Below are 18,521 nucleotides of genomic sequence, written 5' to 3' on the forward strand. Positions count from 1 at the left end.
ACCGGCGGCGGCGGCGGCGGCGGCACCGACGGCACCGGCAGCGGGACCGGCGGGGGCAGGGCCTGAAGGGGCGGGCAGCCAATGGGAAGGCCAGCGCCGGGGGGAGGGGGATACGACTCACGGGGGGGGGGTCGTAGGCGGCGAGACGACAGGTATAGCGGAGAGCCAATGGGGAGCCGCGCACGCGTGACGTAGACGGTGAAGCGAGTGCAGGGGAAGCACGCAGCCAATGGGGATACCCGAGAGTGGGCGGTGTAGGAGGCGGGATGATCGGGGATCAATGGGGATGCGTGAATGGGGGGGTGCGAGGTCCGGGATGAAGAGACCAGAAGTAGGACAGCTAACGGGGAAGTGTGAGCGGGAGCGGCGTGGGAGCGGCAGGGAAAACGGAATGGCTACAGGCGATGGGGGCAGCAGGGAGCGAACGGAGAGGCCGGAACAGTAGGAGATCCATGGGTTGCGTAGGTAGTGGGACGGAAGGTAGAGACAGCGAACAGCCAATGGGGAGCCGTGCAGCGGTGACGTAGAGGAGGGATGACGATAATGGCTGCAGCGAGCCAATGGAGAGTCTTGTGAGTGTGCACTACGCCTTCAAGGGGCGGTGCCAGGGCGGAACTCGCCAATACGGAGACCAAAAGGTGACCAAGAGGCGGTATGTGAGCGGCCTCGGAGGCGGGACTGGAGGGGAATAGCCAATGGGGTGGGTGATGAAGGCGAGAGCGAGGAAGAGAGGTAGCAGATAGCCAATGGGGGAGTCAGAGTGAAGGCAGTTGAGACCTCAAGGGGCAGTGCAAGAACGGGATGAACCAATGCTGAAGCTAGAAAGTGTATCGGGACAGAAAGACCCGGAGGTGGGACGGGAAAGAGCAGAGCCAACGGGGATGTTGTAGCTGGTGTGAAGGAGGGGATGAACAGCCAATAAGGAGGCTAGAGGAGAGGAAGGTTCGTAGGCCGTCTGAGCTGTAGAGTGGTCGGGCCTCTGAACCGTAGAGTGCAGGCAGCCCTTAGAAAGAATATGCCTCTCATGGATGGATTTACCTTCTCCTTAACCCTCCGTGACTCCCTATTGCCCCAGGGCTATGAATGCCCAGAGCCCCTGAAGACCTAGACTGCATCCTAGTGTGAGATCTGAGAAAGCAAAACGGACTCTTCTGTTGCAGTTAGTGGGTCTGCCCAACCCAGCTCCGAGCCTTTGCTTGAGCGGTGCCACCAGCCGAGAATGCCCCTGATTATCACCCTCAGTGTTCTCCAGGACTTGGCACCATTGTTGAATGAATGGCCAAATGAAAGGTTGAGTTTTCGGGGAAGATGAGCTTTTTCTAACTCCAGCTCAGAAAACACTGAGCGTGACTATGCAGCCAGGAGTTGGTCGGGCATGTTGGCAGATATTGACTAACGTAATCACAAATCAAAGCCCTGTCTTTCTTGCGGGACTGAAGCTCCACACCCCACAGTGGCCTCACCTCCCTTCTTTCTGTCCCCGGTCTCTGCTCCTACTGTTCCCTCTACCAGGAGTGCTGCTCCTTCTTCCTCATCTAGTGGACTCCTTTCATTCCCCTTTCACTCTTCCTTTGAGATCCCGCCTTCCGTGGGAACAGAATTGTAGCTTATGTCCACTGAACATGGCCATTCATACATTCCCCCTTCATCCTGGGAGGATTTTCTGAACACCTACTGTATGCAGGGTTCTGACTCACAGCATCCCTAGGAGGGAGGCAGTTCCACCGGCGGGCTCCCCTCCTCAGGTCTCAGTGTCCAGGATGGGGTTATGGGCCAGGAGCCAATCAGTATGTTTAGTTGCAAATAACAGGGAAAACCCCACAAAATAATATGGGCTTAAACAAGATAGAACTTTTTTTTCCTCACCTAAAAGTTCAAGCTGTTAAGTAGTCCAGGGACTCCTTCCTGCCCACAGAGTTAGGGTGTTGTCTGTGTCCCGGTGTGGCCCCAAGACTCTCATCCTTCAACAAATCCTGTCAGCTCTCCATTCGATATATTTCCCGAATATACCCTCTCCCCACCCCCTCCACTGCCAACGCCATCTTCAGTCGCTGATGATGTAGCGACTGCAGTAGCCTCCCTCATCATTGCAGTAGCCTCCCTCTCACTGATCCCTCTGCTTCCATCCTCACTCCTAAAGTCCATTCTACACTCAGCAATCAGAGGGATCCTGTTAAGTCCTAAGACAGTTCACATCTCTCCTCTACTCACAACCTTCCCATGGCCTCCTACTCACTCAGAGTAAAAGCCAAAGTCCTGACCATGGGCTACAAGGTCCTGCATGGTTTAACGGCCCCCCTAGTCCCCTCTCTTACCTCACCTCCTACTCCTCTTCCTCTCACTCACACCATTCTAACCACACTCTTACCTCCTTAGTAGACCTTGAGCAAATCGGACACACTCCCACCTCAGGACCTTTGCGCTGGCTGTTTCCTCTGGAATTACTCAGATATCTACATGGCTCCCTTCCTCACCTCCTTCAAGTCTTTGTCAAAGGCCCACTTCTCTGGGGACTTTCACCAACCTCTCTATTTAATCCTGTCCACTCTCCCCCGGAAGCCTCCCATGTGAGAGGATATAGTCCAGTGCAGAGAGGAGATGGGGACCTCTGCCCACCTGACCCCTCGGCCCTCATTCTGCAAGGGTCCTGGCTCTCAGCAGCAGCAGCATCACCCGTCACTCAGCTTTCCTCCTTCTTTTCTGGCACTCCTCTCATGGAGCAAGTGACAGTAAGGGAGAGATGGTTTGGGGAGGATGTAGCCCACACCTCGGACCCTGAAAGAGAAAACCAGCCCCCTCTCTCAGGAGGGAACAGGTCCTGAGGCAGGGAATGGGGCCTCGGCTTCTAGAACTGACCTGGTTTATAGTTACATGGGACATGTAGGGAATGTTCAGAACCAAGTCGACAGGGAGCAAGGGGTCATTAATTAACCTTAGGGACATCCCTAAAGTTGGACTCCCTCCTGATGAGCACGCGCCTCACCCCCTCTCTTGCCCCCAACCACATGCCATATCTTTTAAGCCCCTGCTGTATGCAGGGTCCCTGCAGGCCTTCAACCTGAGACCTCACCTCACTTGGTGCCTCCCCTGCCTGCCTGGCACACACAGGCCATCTTTGGGTCTCAGACATGTCCCACCAACTCAGAAGCCTCAACCAGTGAAAGTTTTGTTTTGAACTAATGGTAGGGAGGGTTGGGTTCTTTTTTTTTTTATTGCTGTTGGCTGATTTTTTTTAGGTTTTTTTTTTTTCTATTCACCTATTTTTTTTTCTCTTGTCTTCACAAAGCCAGGCCACCAGCCCCCTCTGGGCTTTTCCAGAAAGGTGAGTCTGAGTTGAGGAAAGAGGCTCTCCTTCTTTTGAGGATTTGGGAGATGGTGGGAGGAAAAGAAGCAAAGGGGTAAAGGGGGGGGTCTTGGCCAGTAGGTTTATACCATGTGAATAAAAATCTGTTTCCAATTTCTCTTTCCCAGGCCTGAAGCCAGTCTTGCAGACGGGTTGGAGTGGACATTGGATGACAGAACTCTGGGTCATGCAGGGCACTGGAGAGCCAAGGGCAGGGAGTCTCAGCCACAGCCTGTCAGGAGAAGCCCCTGGGGGCTGGTCTCCCCTGTTGACCATTGGTTGGAGGGGGTGCCTGCGGAGGTGAGGAAATGCAGCCGCCAAGTCTTGGACAACCTGAAACCTTCAAGCCCCCAGAAGAATCTCCAAATCTCAGAACCTCCCTATCATTGCAGCCTAGAATTTAAAACCTGAGACCGTTGTGCTCAAGGAAACCTGGCGGTTTCAAAGCCCAGCACCAATGGAACGCAGGGCCCCTATCCTCCAGCTCTGTGATATTGGGCAAGTTGCCCGACTACTTCGTGCCTCCGTTTTCCCCATCTGTATAACGGCCATGACGACAAGATGGAAATCCAAGGGCTGTGGTGAGGATTGAACACGATAATTGTGAAAAGTGTTCGGCGGTGCATCTGGCACATGGAAAATCTGAGAAATTGTCGGCTACGGGGATGATGGTGGATATTTAGAATCCTAAATCCTTGGAAACTGGGACTTTTCGAAGTAGAAAATCGCAAAGGCTGAGGGCCTCAGAAGCATCGGGCCATGGTGTCCCTGACCATGAGAAGGTTGGGGTCCCAACGAGCCTCTCTAGGCTTTGTGAGGATGGATTCATTAATACTGGGGCCTGGTTGGGACCTTCCCCTCTGGGTCAGAGCTCTCAGGCCCTAAGATGTAATGAGGCAAGACTTTTCTCCCTTTCCTCGCTCAGTGATGTTCAGTGGATTCTGGGAGCCAATGATTCTCAGACTCTTGGATTCTGTGAATTGTCGGGGGTAGGGAGGGACTCCCTGATTTTTTCTCCATGAAGTAATTTCCATGCCTCTCACCCTCTGTGAGAAGATGGGTTGCAAGAGTATCCGGAGCTCCCACCCCTGGGCAGTAAGACCGTGATGACCGTATCAATTCCACTTAAGGGGAAACTGAGGCCTGGACCAGAGCAAGGCCTCTGGAAACGCAGCCCTATTCCATTTCTTTCCCTGGTGTTTCCCATCCACATGTAGCATCTCAGTTCCTTTCTTCCTTTCCCCAGAGACCCTCAAATATCCCCTCACTCACAGAGTGGCATCTCTCCCTGCCTGGGATGTCCCTGTGATTTGAGTTCTTTTCCCTTTTTTTCTAACTCTACACACTTTTGTTTTAAAAACTGTAGTTTCTCATGAGCCCTGTTATCTCATTGATACCTCTCACCTCTGTAGTGAGGGGAAGAAATCATATTTTCAGATGACTCGTAAAGGGCAAACAAAAAACCCAAAATTTCAAAATTTCCGTTTAAGTCTCATAATCAAGAAGAGGAGAAACAGAGCGAGCGAGTGAGAGAGAGAGCGAGAGAGAAAAAACTATGAGAACCCCCCCCACCCCGTGATTATCAGCGTACACACTCATCGAAAAAAAAAATTGGATTATTAGAAGAGAGAGGTCTGTGGCTTCCACACCGTGGTTTTTCTTCTCGGTATAAAAGCAAAGTTGTTTTTGATATGTGACAGTTTCCCACAAGCCAGGCTGATCCTTTTCTGTCAGTCCACTTCACCAAGGTGAGTGTCCCCGCTCTCCCCCACCAGATGCGGGTCCAGCGGAAGAGACGACAGTGAGGTAGGCACTGGGTTGGAGGGTAGTCAGGGGCCCTCGGGGACCAGCAAGACACACGCAGCAGCTCCTGTGATCCTGGTCAGGTAAGGTATTTTTTACAGTAATAATACTAATAACAAACGCCAGAGGACTGATAGATCAAGTACTTAATCAGTGCTGAGGCAGAGGCAAAGATAAATAAATGGATCGATGTGTGGACGGGTAGGATTTTTTAAATATATCAGCTGCCAGTCTTTATGAATCTCAGAGCTTTGAACAACTTGAAACACTGTCCAGGTGTAACTGGAAATATCAGCGACGTCTCTGACATACCTTTGGCTCTTCTCTCTCGATATCTCCCGTCCCTCTCTGTCTCACTCTTTTCGTGATTCTCTGCCCCTCTCTTTCTGTTTCCCTGGCACGCAGACTCTCCACCCCTCTGTCTTTCTCTGGCTCTGACCATCTCCCCTGTCGCTGTCTCCTCCAACTTGACCACACTCCATTTATCTCCTTTCCTCCGTCTCTCCCGCCGCCTTTCCTGCTCACTCGTCTTGCCTTCCCCCTCCCTGCCTCTCCCCCTCTACCCCCAGCCTCCAGCACAGAGCTTTGTACAGTTGGCGCTTAATAACAGTGTGTTGAGTAATGTCGAGGAGGACATTTACATTTTACAAGAATGAGCATCAATTCTGTTTGCCCCAATCGAAAGAGGATTGTGGGCTGTCGGGTTGGGCTGAGCACTTAACTTGAACTTGCGCTTGCACCGCATGAGGAGACCCTCCAGGGGGGCACTTCACGCAATTGTCAACCATGGTTTAGCTGTGGGATTCTACCCTCAGGACCTCGTGTTGTGGGGGGAGGGCCAGGATCCATGTCCAGGAACAGAGCAGGCCATTCAGGTCTGGGGTGACCTCGTCTCTGCAGGCTTAGCAAGTGCTCACTGAGTGTTAACTGTTAGTATTTTTTAACCAAATTAGAATCATGCTATCTAGCTATCTATTGCTTTTGTTTCTGCTTTATTCAATGAATAGGAGCATTTTTGTAGGTCACTGAAAAATGTTTCAACGTATGATCTTTCATAACTGTTCAGACTGTCCTCACATTGGTATGAACCACGACTGGTTCGACCAAGTGCTGATTTTTGGACATTCGGGTTGTTTCTAGTTTTTTCGCATAATCATCCCGTATTAGTTCCTCGGATTCCTACAAATCGAGTGGCTAGGGCAAAGCGTTAGTGCATTTTTAAGGTTTCTGACCCTCTCTGCAAATTGTTCTTCCAAAAGGTTGTCCTGTTTTATGTTCCCTCTACTCAAGCTAACCGTGGGTGGGTATTGTCATTTTTTAATCCTTTCTCAACATAACAGGTAAGAAAAATATTACCATGTTGTTGAAATTTGCATCTTTCGATAACTTACACTGTTTGTTGACCATATGTGCTTTTTTTTTTTTTTCAGTTGTCTGGTCAAGTCCTTAGTCCTAATAGGGTGTTCATCGTTTTTATTTATTGATTTGTCACAGCTCTTTATATAAAAGGATATTAGCCTTCCATCAGCCGTACATATATAGCAAATATTTTCTCTCAATTCATCATTTACTGAAGTTGTTTTGCTATTTGTTCATGCTGTTTTGTGATGCTTATGATGTTTTTATATTGTCAACAAGGTTAGTCTTTTCTTCTGCGGTTACTGTCTCTGGTTTTGTGCTTAGAAAGTCCTTTCCCACTTGAAAATGAGATAAATGTTCACCTGTGTTGGCTTTTATTCTCTTTTATGGCTTCATTTTTTCCACTTACTGTAGAGGTTAAGAGTGTGGGTACTGGAGCCAGACTGTCTGGGACAAACCCAGCCTCAGCTCAAGCAATTCGTGTGATTTTTAGCCAGGCATTTAACTTCTCGATACCTCCATTTCCTCATAGGTACTGTGATGGTTATAATAGTACTGACCTCAAAGGTTGGTTGTAAGGATTAAATCTCTCAACCTTGTTAGATGCTTAGCCTAGGGCCTGGCATACAATAAACCCAAGATCCATATAAGATTATTATTTATCTCTTTAATGGATCTGGAATTTATTTTAGGGTACATGATGAGGGTGACATTTCAAACTGGGCAGGAAGGGGTTGGTGGAAAAATGGACTGGTTAGTCATTAGCTTTATTTTCCCCTTAATTATCCCAGAACCATTTGTTAAACAATCTATTCTCCAGCGTCCCCTGGTTTGAAATGCCGTGTTCATCACAGACTCCATTCCCTCTAGACATTGGTCTGTATTTGAGCTTTTCCATTCTGTTCTGTTCCTCGGTGTCTGTTCTGGTGCCAGGGCCACAGCGCTTTGCTGATTGTTGCTCTGCAATACAATATAGCACCCGGCCGAAGGCCCTGGCATCTTGCCCTTTGTTATTCCTCATTATTTTGGAATAACGAAGGATCAGCTCCTCCAGCCAGAGACCAACAACTGTTCTTATTTGGAGCATCTCTCTCTCTCTCTCTCTCTCTCTCTCTCTCTTTGTCTCTCCCCATCTCCCTGTGTTGTTTCTGTCTCTCTTGTTCTCTCTTTGACTTTCTGCTCCTATGGGTTCCTTCCCCCTCCTCACTGTCTCTCCTTCTCTCGGTGTCTCTCACTATCTCTCTTGTTCTCTTTGTTTCTCTCTCTGTGTGTCTATCTCTGTCCCACCTCATGTCTCTCCCATCTCTCTCTGTAGCTCTTCTTCTCTGTGTCTCTCTGTTTGCCTATGTCTGTTTGTCTATCTCTGTTTCTGTCTCTCAGCCAGTCCCCTGGGTAGAACGGCAGTTATCGAATCAAAGCCCTACAGACACCTAACGGCTCACTCAGACACAGAGCACAAGGCCCCTGGCCCTCATCCGCTCCACACCTCTCCCCTTCCCAGAGTACAGAGGGGCAAATTGAGGCTGGGAGATGGGCGGGAGGGCCTCTCTGAAGGCCTCACAGAGATGCAGTGGTAGAGTTGAGACCCAAGCTCAGATCTCAGGACTCTCAGTGGGGCCCTGGCTCTGTGTCTCTCCCCCACAATGGGCCTCAGTTTACCCCTCAGCACCCATGACAGGGGCAGGGGGACCCTGGGCTGTCTCCCAGCTGCTGCCGTTCCCCCTTCTACCCTCTCACAAGTTGGACCCTCATGGTCACAGTGTGGGGCTAGCCTCACAAGAGCTAGGCTGGGTGGGGTCCCAGGGCCCCATGGGTCAGGAGGCCTCATGGCCAGAGGGTGGTGATACTAGAGGGACATAAGTCAGTCGGTATATCTGTGGGTCTGGCTGTGGACAGAGCTCAGCCGTGTCCCCAGAGTTGGCACAGGTCCCTGGGATCCTCTATCCCACGGCTCCTCCAGAGAGCCTGGTGGTAGACTCTACCGGCAAAGGCCAGGGCTCTGACTGCTCCCACCATGAGGTCCTAGCTGAAGGTCTGCCAGCCTCAATGTCCCCTTCCTTCCCTCCCCATCTCTGGCAGAATGGCTGTGAGTCTGGGAGCGCCGTCCCAGAATGGACAGGGAGATGGAGGCCCTGCAGGGGTCCATCTACTGATCACCAACATTTTGTTAAGCATTTCATGTGCGTTAACTTTGGAAGATGGGTACAATTATTGTCCTGTTTTACATATGAGCCCAAGGAGAGTTACAGCTAGTTAGTTTCAGAGCCTGGCCCCAGGCTGGGTGAAGCAGAGGGGACGATTCTGACCCTCCTGCCTTCACAGAACTTAGGAGGAAGGCTTGCTGCAATTCCAGGCCTGGCAGGCGGGAGGCACTAGGAACTTCAGGAAGTTCCAGTGATTTTGGACACCAGGGACATAGGCCTTCACCTACTGAGAAGTTGGACCCATGGACCCCACAGAGTCTGTGGGTTTGAGATTCTGGGATCATTTGAATCTAAGAAATGATGTTCTACGATTCTGAGGTTCTAGAATAGTACCATTTGAAGACTCTGAGGGTCCCAGTCTCTGTGGGGTCTGCATGGCGCTCCCCAAGCATCAAACCTTGGGCCTCTCCATGGCCCAAAAAGGGCCGGGTCTACAGGGCCCAGGGCTTGTCATGGTGGCCAGACGGACGTCACTCACCACATCCGCCAGCACCCACATCACCCCACCTAGGCCTGGCCGGCTGCAGGACGGGACGGCCAATTCTCGGAACGAAACCCGTGGGGTAGGGTACCTGCCCCCTTCTCTTCCTCCTTGGTGCTGATGAAGCCCAGCGCATCCGGCCGCCATGACGTCAATGGCGGAAATATCTGGGGAAGTCGGGGGCTGTGACAACAAGGCCCAGATGCAGACCCCGATACGAAAACACAAACTATGTCCCAGAAACATCCTCCATGTGGCTTCTAAGAAATAGTCAGAAAAGGATGCCCCAACAGACAGTGCAGGAAGCCGGCTGCCCAATCTGGCCCTCCAGGTACCCCACCACGAGACAGACCATATCCACGGCCCCCTTCTGAGAATGTATCTATGCTGCCCTGAGTCAGGTTGTTGCAGATGTGTCTGAGGAGGCGATTTCTTATAGGCTCTGGCCAAGGGTCCAGGCAGCTTGAGAAGTGACCACAGGCTAGCCGTGTAGGCCAGGCCAGAGCGGTGGAAAACATCCACTCATTCACCAAAATCAGTATTGGTTCGCTCAGGTCTTCTGTGACAAAGTACCACAAACTAGGCGGCTTAAATAACAGAAATGTTTTGTCTCACAGTTCTGGAGGCCAGAAGTCCAAGATCAAGGTGTCAGCAGTGTTGATTCCTTGTAGGGCTACGAGGGAGAAATCTGTTCTCTCTCCTAGCTTCGGATGGTTTGCTGGCGCTCTGACATTCCTTGGCTTATACAAGCAACACCCTGATCTCCGCCTTCATGCACTCATTCAGGCCCTTGTTCTGAGCCTCCGTAGACCCAGGCTCCTGATTCTCACGCAGTAATGTTCTAAGGCCCCGAGAGAGTAAGGGTTTAAATACCTGGATTCACACCCCCACCTCCGTCAGCACCATAACTCTGGCAACCCCCATGAGCTGAAAGCAAAGAAAGAAAGGAGCAACTGCCCCCTCAGAGCCCTTCTTCTGCTCCCCAGGGCTGCTCTCGGCAGCTGTGTGCCCAACCCAGTGCTATGGGGCGGGGTGGGGAGACACACACATACACACACACACTTTCCGGAGAAAGAAGTAGAGATCTCAAGTCACCATGGGGCTGTGGGACACTGTACCTGGTTGTCCCCTTCAGTAAAATGGAAGTTGGGCTTGGCAGTCCCTTCCAGCTCTGGCTTCCTCTCGGATTGGTACTCTAGCATTCCGAGAAACCAAGGCCCTGCCCATCGGGGAGTGTAAGGTTCTGGAGCCATTCTGGAGGATTTTCTGGATAGGGCTTGGATAGGGGAAGAGAGGAAGAGCGGGCATTCCAGGCAGGTCGAATAGCATGAACAAAGGCTTGGAGGCAGGCCTGAAGAGCAGAGATTGGGATGAACTCCGGTGGGAGCCGAGTCGAGGAGCTCGCACAGGCCCCGGCTCAAGAGAGCCTGTCTCTCCTCCTCTCTGGCACCTGCCCTGCCAGCTCCATGCGGGGCGGGAGCCCAGAGATGATCTCAGATGGAGAGCTCCAGACTCCTGTACTCAGCTTCCACACGGCCTTGCCACTTGCATGTCTAACACCAGAGTCGTCATGTCCCTCCACACCTGGATCACCACCCCCAACCCTGCTCCCCCATCTCCCCCATCTCAGGTCATGTCAGCTCTGTCCTTCCAGCTGCTCAGCTAATACCCAGAAGTCACCTTGACCCTCCCTCTCTCACCCTCCGCATCCAAGCTGCCAGCAAATTCTCCTGACTCCACCTTCGAAACATTAACTCCGAACCCACCCACTTCTCACCATCTCCACTGTCATCATCCTGGTCTGGACTGTTGCTTGCCTGGACTATTATAGTAGCCTCCTCACTAGTCCCCCTACTTCTGCCCTCACCTTCCTAGAGTCTGCCCCCCTCACAGCAGCCAGAGGGATCTCTGGAGTCCATGCCCACCTTGCACTCCCAGATATGCCCGTCACTGGGGTAACATAATGCTCCCAGGAGAAAATCAGAAAGCAGCCCCCGTGGGATCAGCAAAGGTCGTGTGGCCTATACTGGGTTCAGGGAGGACAGGAGGGCTGAGGCTTGAAGAGCACCACTCAAGTGCTGAGACCTATCCTGGCTGAGGCCCCACAAACCACCCCAAATTCCCCACCACCCTCAGGGAGGACACCTCCCCAACAGGCCTGTGCCAGCGTGTACAGGCACGCTGTGTGCTGGCTCCGTGTATGTCTGCACGTGGCGTGTGCTTGGAGACACAGGCACACCCGTGCTCCTGACACCGAGTATATGTGTGCACACGCGCACACACGTGACCAGAGCTGGGGCCCCTTTGGGACACGCCCCAGCCAATGCCTGCTCTGACCAGAGGGGGTGTCCACATGGTTCAGATGGTTTAGCATTTCACACACACCCCAGCACGTTTGTAACTCCTTCCCCTTGTGTCCCCGCAGCCTGCCCTCGGACAAGGACCCAATGCCCAACCCCAGGCCAGCCAAGCCCTTGGCCCCTTCCTTGGTACTCAGCCCATCCCCAGGAGCCTTGCCCAGCTGGAGGGCTGCACCCAAGGCCTCAGACCAGCTGGGAGCCAAGGGCCCAGGGACAACCTTCCAGGGCCGGGACCTCCGAGGTGGGGCTCACGCCTCCTCTTCCTCCTTGAACCCCATGCCACCATCGCAGCTGCAGGTGAGGCCTAGGGCCCAGGATGGGGCAGGCAGGGTGGGGTACCTGGGCCTATAGGTGCCGACCTTTACTGTGGCACTGGGCGGGGGGCCCAGCTGGGGCACAGGAAGTGGTTTTCTGGGTCCCAGGCACGTCTGTGACTTATGCAGATGTCACGGGGCCAAGAAAGTCCCCACTTAGCAGGTCTCAGAGATTCGAGGCTCTCCGCAACCTCCCAATCCCTGTCTCAGGATAGGAGACCCTATCATGGTCCCACAGGCATAGCCATGTGTGTCTCCATCCCCCTGTGACAGAGGGCTTGGGGCCCAGGGAGGTGAGGTGACAGGATGGAGGCCAGCTCTGCCACTTATTAGCTGTTTGATCTTGAAAAAGTCACCCAATCTCCGTGAGCCTCAGTTTCCACATATGTAAAATGGGGTTGGTCATTCTGCCTAGTACGTGGGGTCGTTGGTGAGGAGTATACGGGTTAGACATGTAGAACAGTGAACATGAGGATGGCATCTCACCCGCCTGCCTTCCCCCAGCTGCCCACAGTGCCCCTCGTCATGGTGGCACCCTCTGGAGCACGGCTGGGTCCCTCGCCCCACTTGCAGGCACTCCTCCAGGACAGGCCACACTTTGTGCACCAGGTACCAACCCAGAACAGGCAGGGAGGAGGGAGCAGGCGGGAGAACTGGGGAGAGGACCTGGCTGAAATGGACCCCATGTGCCCCTAGCTCTCAACGGTGGATGCCCATGCCCGGACCCCTGTGCTGCAGGTGCGCCCACTGGACAGCCCAGCTATGATCAGCCTCCCGCCACCCACTGCTGCTACGGGGGTCTTCTCCCTCAAGGCCCGGCCCGGCCTGCCACCTGGTAACACTGTACCCCACAGCTCCACAGAAGCCCAGAGCCCCCAATCCTTGAACATAAGTGGTGTGGGCTGCTGACTTGCGGCCCTCAGGAGGCCAGAGGTGTCAGGTCTTATCATCTTGGAAACTCCAACCTCTAAAAATGTCAGGCTCAGAACCTTAAAGACACAGAGTGTCAAAATCACGGAACCACAGATCTTTGCAAAGTTAGTCGAAATGTCAGCGCTGTCTTTGAGCTGCTCCACCAGTAGCCTTGGAGATTAGGGACCACAGAGCCCCCTGGGAGTCTGGGCCTGCAAAGCTCAGGAGGGTGGGAAGCTCAAAATGAGAGGCTTTGTGGGCCGAGCTCCAGAGCCTGGCCCCCAGCCCCCAGAGGTGCCCTGTCCCCACCTGCAGGGATCAACGTGGCCAGCCTGGAATGGGTGTCCAGGGAGCCAGCACTGCTCTGCACCTTCCCAAGCCCCGGTGTGCCCAGGAAGGACAGGTCAGTGTGCAGGGCTGGGAAGGACCCTTGCCCTGCCATCCCCTCCTCTGACACACTTTGTCCCCCCAGCACCCTTTCAACCATGCCCCAGGGCTCCTACTCACTGCTAGCAAATGGTGTCTGCAAGTGGCCCGGATGTGAGAAGGTCTTCGAGGAGCCAGAGGACTTCCTCAAGTGAGTGGGTCAGGCCTGTTCCGGTCCAGGGGGGCCCCAGTTTGTGGGAGGAGGTCTGGGGTGCAGGTCTCAGCTCAGGCCTCATCCCGATAAGGGGTAACATGAAAGAGGCAAAAGCTGAGACTGCGAGTTCAGATCCTGGCTCCATCACTCACTGGCTCTGTGACCTTGGGCAAGTTACTTAGTTTCTTGGAGCCTCGGTTTCCTCATCTGTATAATGGGGGCATCATAACAGAGGTGTGTGCTATGATTTACCTCCATTTTACAGACAAAGAAACTGAGGCCAAAGAGGTTAAGTGTCTTGATCAAGATCACCCAGTTCCTGAGTAACAGCCAGCCTCCGGAATCCACACTCCTAACTGCTTTGCCCTGCTACCCCCCCCTCATGCCAACACACCAGCCTTTTATTGATTTTATTGACCCCCAAAGTCCCAGATCCTCACAATGGCTATCGCTGCCTCCTCTCAGCCCCATCTCTCTCTCTTTCTCACTCTCTCTCTCTCTCTCTCTCTCTCTCTCACACACACACACACACACACACACACACACCCCTTTTCCAACCATACCCAACTATCAGTGGCAATTCAGTGCATCCCGTCCTCTTCACAACCAGGCCTTCGCACAAGCTGTACTCTCCACCGGGAATGCCTTTCCCACTCTCAGCTCACTACCCTTCCATCATCATCTCCAGCACCCTGGACATACAGTAGATGCCAAGTAGCATATGTTGAAGGAATGACAGGTGTGAAAGGAAGACTGAGGTAGAAAGAGGGGAGGGAGGCTGAGGCTCTGAGGAGAGACCTTCCTCCCAGAAGGTCTGAGCCCTCCCCACTAGGAATGTTGAGCCGAGAAGCCAGGCTCGCCATGGTCACCCGCATGGACTCTTTCCGCTACCCAGGCACTGCCAGGCAGACCATCTCCTGGATGAGAAGGGCAGGGCACAGTGTCTCCTCCAGAGGGAGGTGGTGCAGTCTCTGGAGCAACAGGTGACATGGGGGGGGCGGGGGCAGGGGGGCGGTGGGTGAACCGTACGTCCACCCTGTGCCAGGATACAAGCTCACCCAGGATGGGGGCTGGCATGAAGGAAGGAAGGGGGCAGGGCACTCCCAGGGAAGACCACAGCCTACACAAAGACGTGGTGGAGAAAGATCAGGTTGAGGCCTCACTCTGTGCCTGTCCTCACAGCTGGTGCTGGAGAAGGAGAAGCTGGGTGCTATGCAAGCCCACCTGGCTGGGAAGATGGCCCCAACCAAGGCTCCATCCACGGTGAGCCACCCCAGGCCTACAGGTTGCACAGACTGCTGGGGAGCAGGGGAGAGAGAGGCCCTGCAGGGGGCGGGGGACCTATCCTTGCACCCAGGCCCTGGGATCTCTGGGCCCCTGTCCCCAGCTCCAAACATGCCCAGACCTAGGAATCTGTCCCTTTCTACCTACAAACCCTCTGACCTTAAGATCCCAAATCATGATCTTGAGTTTGCAAAGCAACAGCAAATCGCCAAACACTGAATGCAGACTGTGTGCCGCTGGCAAGACCAGCTATATAACTCACAGGGCCCAGTGCAAAATGAAATCACGGGGCTCAGATTTCAAAATGACGACCGCAGAACATTAAACAAAGTGCAGGGCCCCAAGACCTTCAGAGATCACATAGAAGCTGGCCCTGGGTGTCAGGCACTGTTTGTGAGCACTTTGGTGATGTTAACTTATTTAATCCCCATGATGCATGGTGAGGTAGGTATTACTATCATCCCCAATTCACAGATAAGGAAAATTGAGGCCAGGGAGGCTTAGGTGACTTTCCCAAGGTCGCAGTTGGGTAGCAGAGGAGCCCAATTCAACCCTAGCTCGTGGCCCTGGCACTGGTGTGCTACACACACTAGTGTCCGTACCCGCACTTTAATAAATATGGCTCGTGCTGCTTTGTGGGATTCTACATCAGAGTGGAATTGAGAAGAGGGTGCCCTTATTTTAAAAACACTTATTTAAAACTAAAGTGGCAAGTTTAAGCCTCTGGGTCACCAGCCTCTCCCTCTTCCCCCAGGCATCATCCGACAAGGGCTCCTGCTGTATCGTAGCCACTGGCACCCCGGGCACCACTGTCCCAGCCTGGCCGGGTCCCCAAGAGGCCCCTGAAGGCCTGTTTGCTGTGCGGAGGCACCTCTGGGGCAGCCATGCAAACAGCACGATCCCAGGTAAGGATGGTACGTGCCCTACGTGGTGCCCTCTGAGCCCCTCATCTCCCTGCCTGGTACTGGGCGGGGGACTGCTCTTCCCCACCACTGCCACCCAGCCTTTGGAAACTGGCAACTGCTCGTAAAAGCTTCCTCTCTGGATTTCCATGGCCTCCAAGCCCCCATTGTGGTCTCAGATGTCTAGTCCTAGCCCTGTCTCCCCTGAGGATTAGGGCTCACTCACTCTGTGCTTCAGCTACTCCATTTGGTCATCAGAAGGAAGAGAGCTAGCTTAGTAATTCCCAGGGACTCTCCCTCTCCCCACCAAGGAAAAGCAGGGTAACTCGCCCAAGCTCACCAATCCCCTACTGCCCGCAAAGTCTGGGCTGTGGGCTTAATAGCGATTAGGGCCTTCGAGTGCCATCCTGACTCCGCCATTTAACCAGTTACATGCATTTCATGGGGAAGTTACTTCATTTCTTTTAAGCCTTGGGGAGAATAAGCCCCATTTTGGTGGAAGCAGTGCAAAGGGGAAATGATATCATTTATGTCAAGTGCTTAGCAAACAGTGACTGGGATCCTGGAAAGCGGTATTCACGGTGGGATTTCAGGCATGCAGACTCGACAGCCGGTCGGTCGAGAGCAGAGGGTGGGAGAGGGAGCGAGGAGTTCCCTGACGGGGCCTGATCCCACCGTACCTCTGCCAGAGTTCTTCCACAACATGGACTACTTCAAGTTTCACAACATGCGGCCCCCTTTCACCTATGCCACCCTCATCCGCTGGGTAAGCAGAGTGCCGGGCTGAGGAGAAGGAAGAGAGGGCGGGGTGGAGGATCTGCCTCTCTCTGAGCACCCCCAGGCGGGCTCCTGCCTGAACAAACCCACGCCTCAGATGTGATCCCCCATCTTCACCCCAGACCTGCCCCCAAACCCACAACTAGACTGCCATCCAAGCCAGTGCAAGCTAAAAGCTGGCCTTCAACACACCCCCTTCCTGATGGCCACATCAACTCCAAACCTAACTGCCTCCTGGGCCTATAAATAGCCCCCAAACTAGCCCCCAAACTCCTTCACCAGCCCAGACGTACCCCAGTCTGCCGACACATTCCCCCCAGACCCTATCCCTAACCCCTTCCTGTAACACCTGACCCGTCCCAACCCCTTCATCCTCATCCCCCTAGTGCCTTCCCAGAGGCTTCACCAGAGCCCACCCGGACCTTTATCCTAGGCCCACACCTAACCCTACACAATGCCCCCCACTCACCTACCTAGCCCCATCCCAACCCGGAGCCTCACCGCAGCCATGGTCACTGACCCTTGACGCAATTCCATTCCTAAATCCAAGCAGATCAAATTCCCGGACCCTTAGCCTCACTCCACGCCTAATCCCAGCCCTGACCCTTAACGACCACACACAGTCAACCTCATTCTTGACCCTGAAACTAACCACATCCCTGACACATAAAATAACTATGTAACTAGGCCCACCTCTGACTCCTGACCTAATGTCACGTGTCATCCCACCCCTCGCCCCTTGACTCACCCCAGTTCATCCCCAGCCTGACCTTTAACCAGCCACTTCCCTGACCTTTAACTCTGCCTGGTCCTTTACCCCTTCCAAATCCTTAACTGGACCCCACTCTCTGGCCCTTACCCTTCCCAAACCCTGAAACCTCACTCTCACAGAGAACTCCAACTCCAACTCTACCCCAGAAATTTAACTTAACTCCAGCCCTAACCCTGAAGCAGACCCCACTCCAACCTCAAACCTGATCCTCTACCTAACCCCATCCCAGCCCTACCCTCACCCCGCTTCTAACCCTGTCTCTGACCCGTCACCCCACACCATCTCCCTTCCTTCCCCCGTCCCCACAGTTCCACCCAGGTCAGAAGGCCCAAGGTGGGCCAGTGCCCCTCTCAGTCCGAATTTGGGGGAGCGGCTCCCCTTACCCCCACACCCCCTAACCTTCAGGCCATCCTGGAGGCTCCCGAGAAGCAGCGGACACTCAACGAGATCTATCACTGGTTCACACACATGTTCGCCTTCTTCAGAAACCACCCTGCCACCTGGAAGGTGAGCACCTCCGGAGGTGGCAGTGGCTGGGAGGGCCTCAAATGCCACTGCGGTGCTGGGTCAAGTTCAGGAATGGGCGGGCCTGGGACTGGGCTTGTAGGCATGTTGAGAAAGGGCAGGAGGTCGATTTTTGGTGGGGACTGCTGGCCTCAGAGGATGACTGCCTGCCTGCTCCCCTCCCCAACGTCCCCGGCCCGGCTGGCTGGTCCTCCTTCCACAGAACGCCATCCGCCACAACCTGAGCCTGCATAAGTGCTTCGTGCGCGTGGAGAGTGAGAAGGGGGCCGTGTGGACCGTGGATGAGTTTGAGTTCCGCAAGAAGAGGAGCCAGAGGCCCAGCAGGTGTTCCAACCCCACACCCGGCTCCTGACCTCAAAGCCAAGGAAAGAAGGAAGGACAGGGGCCAAAACGGGGGAGTAGAAGTGGCTGGAGGCAGGGGTGACCGGCCCTGAACGTCCCTGCAGGGACCAAGAAGTAAGGTGTGCACCATCTTGCTGGCCAGGGACCCTGCTCCCCAGCTGACTGCCCTCCTGGATCACATGCTCTGCACCAAGGCTGCTCAGAGGGACCTTGGCCCCAACCCCACACCCCCGCCCCAGCCCTCTGCGACCGGCTCTCCAGCCAAACTGAGCCTTCACAACCGACCACACACACAGCCTGCCTCAGTCGCTCTCACAGATGACCTTAGGGCTGGAAAGGACACAGAGAGTCGCAATCCTGTCCCTTGGACTCAATACAAACCCTAAAACACGAAGAGCCTGCCTCAGTACACTCACACCACCTCAAATCCGCAGTCACACAAACAGTCACACCCGAGCACAGTCCTGTCAACCCACATGCCCCAAAGCACACACCCGTAGCCAGCTTCCAGGCCCACAGGTGCAGCGTCACACGGGGCATGCCCAGACACCCGCACAGAAGCA

At 54.0% G+C, this 18,521-nt stretch overlaps 1 protein-coding gene across 3 annotated transcripts; it reads left to right on the forward strand.

Moving 5' to 3' along the window:
* Positions 1-11,624: 11,624 nt before the first annotated feature.
* Positions 11,625-18,400, forward strand: FOXP3 (forkhead box P3). Of its 3 annotated transcripts, XM_060002492.1 has the most exons (11): positions 11,625-11,847; positions 12,369-12,473; positions 12,561-12,699; positions 13,092-13,179; positions 13,249-13,353; positions 14,252-14,339; positions 14,539-14,619; positions 15,395-15,545; positions 16,232-16,308; positions 17,497-17,598; positions 17,819-18,400. In XM_060002492.1, exons 1-11 carry the CDS (start codon positions 11,638-11,640, stop codon positions 17,966-17,968), a joined length of 1,296 nt encoding a protein of 431 aa, XP_059858475.1. In that variant the 5' UTR covers positions 11,625-11,637; the 3' UTR covers positions 17,969-18,400. The 3 variants fall into 3 exon arrangements, with proteins under 3 accessions (XP_059858475.1, XP_059858474.1, XP_059858473.1); XM_060002491.1 differs by having other exon boundaries at positions 13,092-13,353; XM_060002490.1 differs by having other exon boundaries at positions 13,092-13,353; positions 17,497-17,926.
* The last annotated feature ends 121 nt before the right edge of the window (positions 18,401-18,521 follow it).

Source organism: Delphinus delphis, chromosome X, assembly GCF_949987515.2.
Source record: "Delphinus delphis chromosome X, mDelDel1.2, whole genome shotgun sequence".
NCBI classification, from domain to species: domain Eukaryota; kingdom Metazoa; phylum Chordata; class Mammalia; order Artiodactyla; family Delphinidae; genus Delphinus; species Delphinus delphis.

What these genes read in the sequence shown, in the direction of transcription:
- FOXP3 (XM_060002490.1), top strand. Translation starts at nt 11,638, where the DNA reads ATGCCCAACCCCAGGCCAGCCAAGCCCTTGGCCCCTTCCTTGGTACTC. An exon ending in GAGCCAGAGGACTTCCTCAA is followed by an intron (nt 13,354 to 14,251) that starts GTGAGTGGGTCA and finishes TCCGCTACCCAG; the next exon opens with GCACTGCCAGGCAGACCATC. An exon ending in CAACCAAGGCTCCATCCACG is followed by an intron (nt 14,620 to 15,394) that starts GTGAGCCACCCC and finishes CTCTTCCCCCAG; the next exon opens with GCATCATCCGACAAGGGCTC.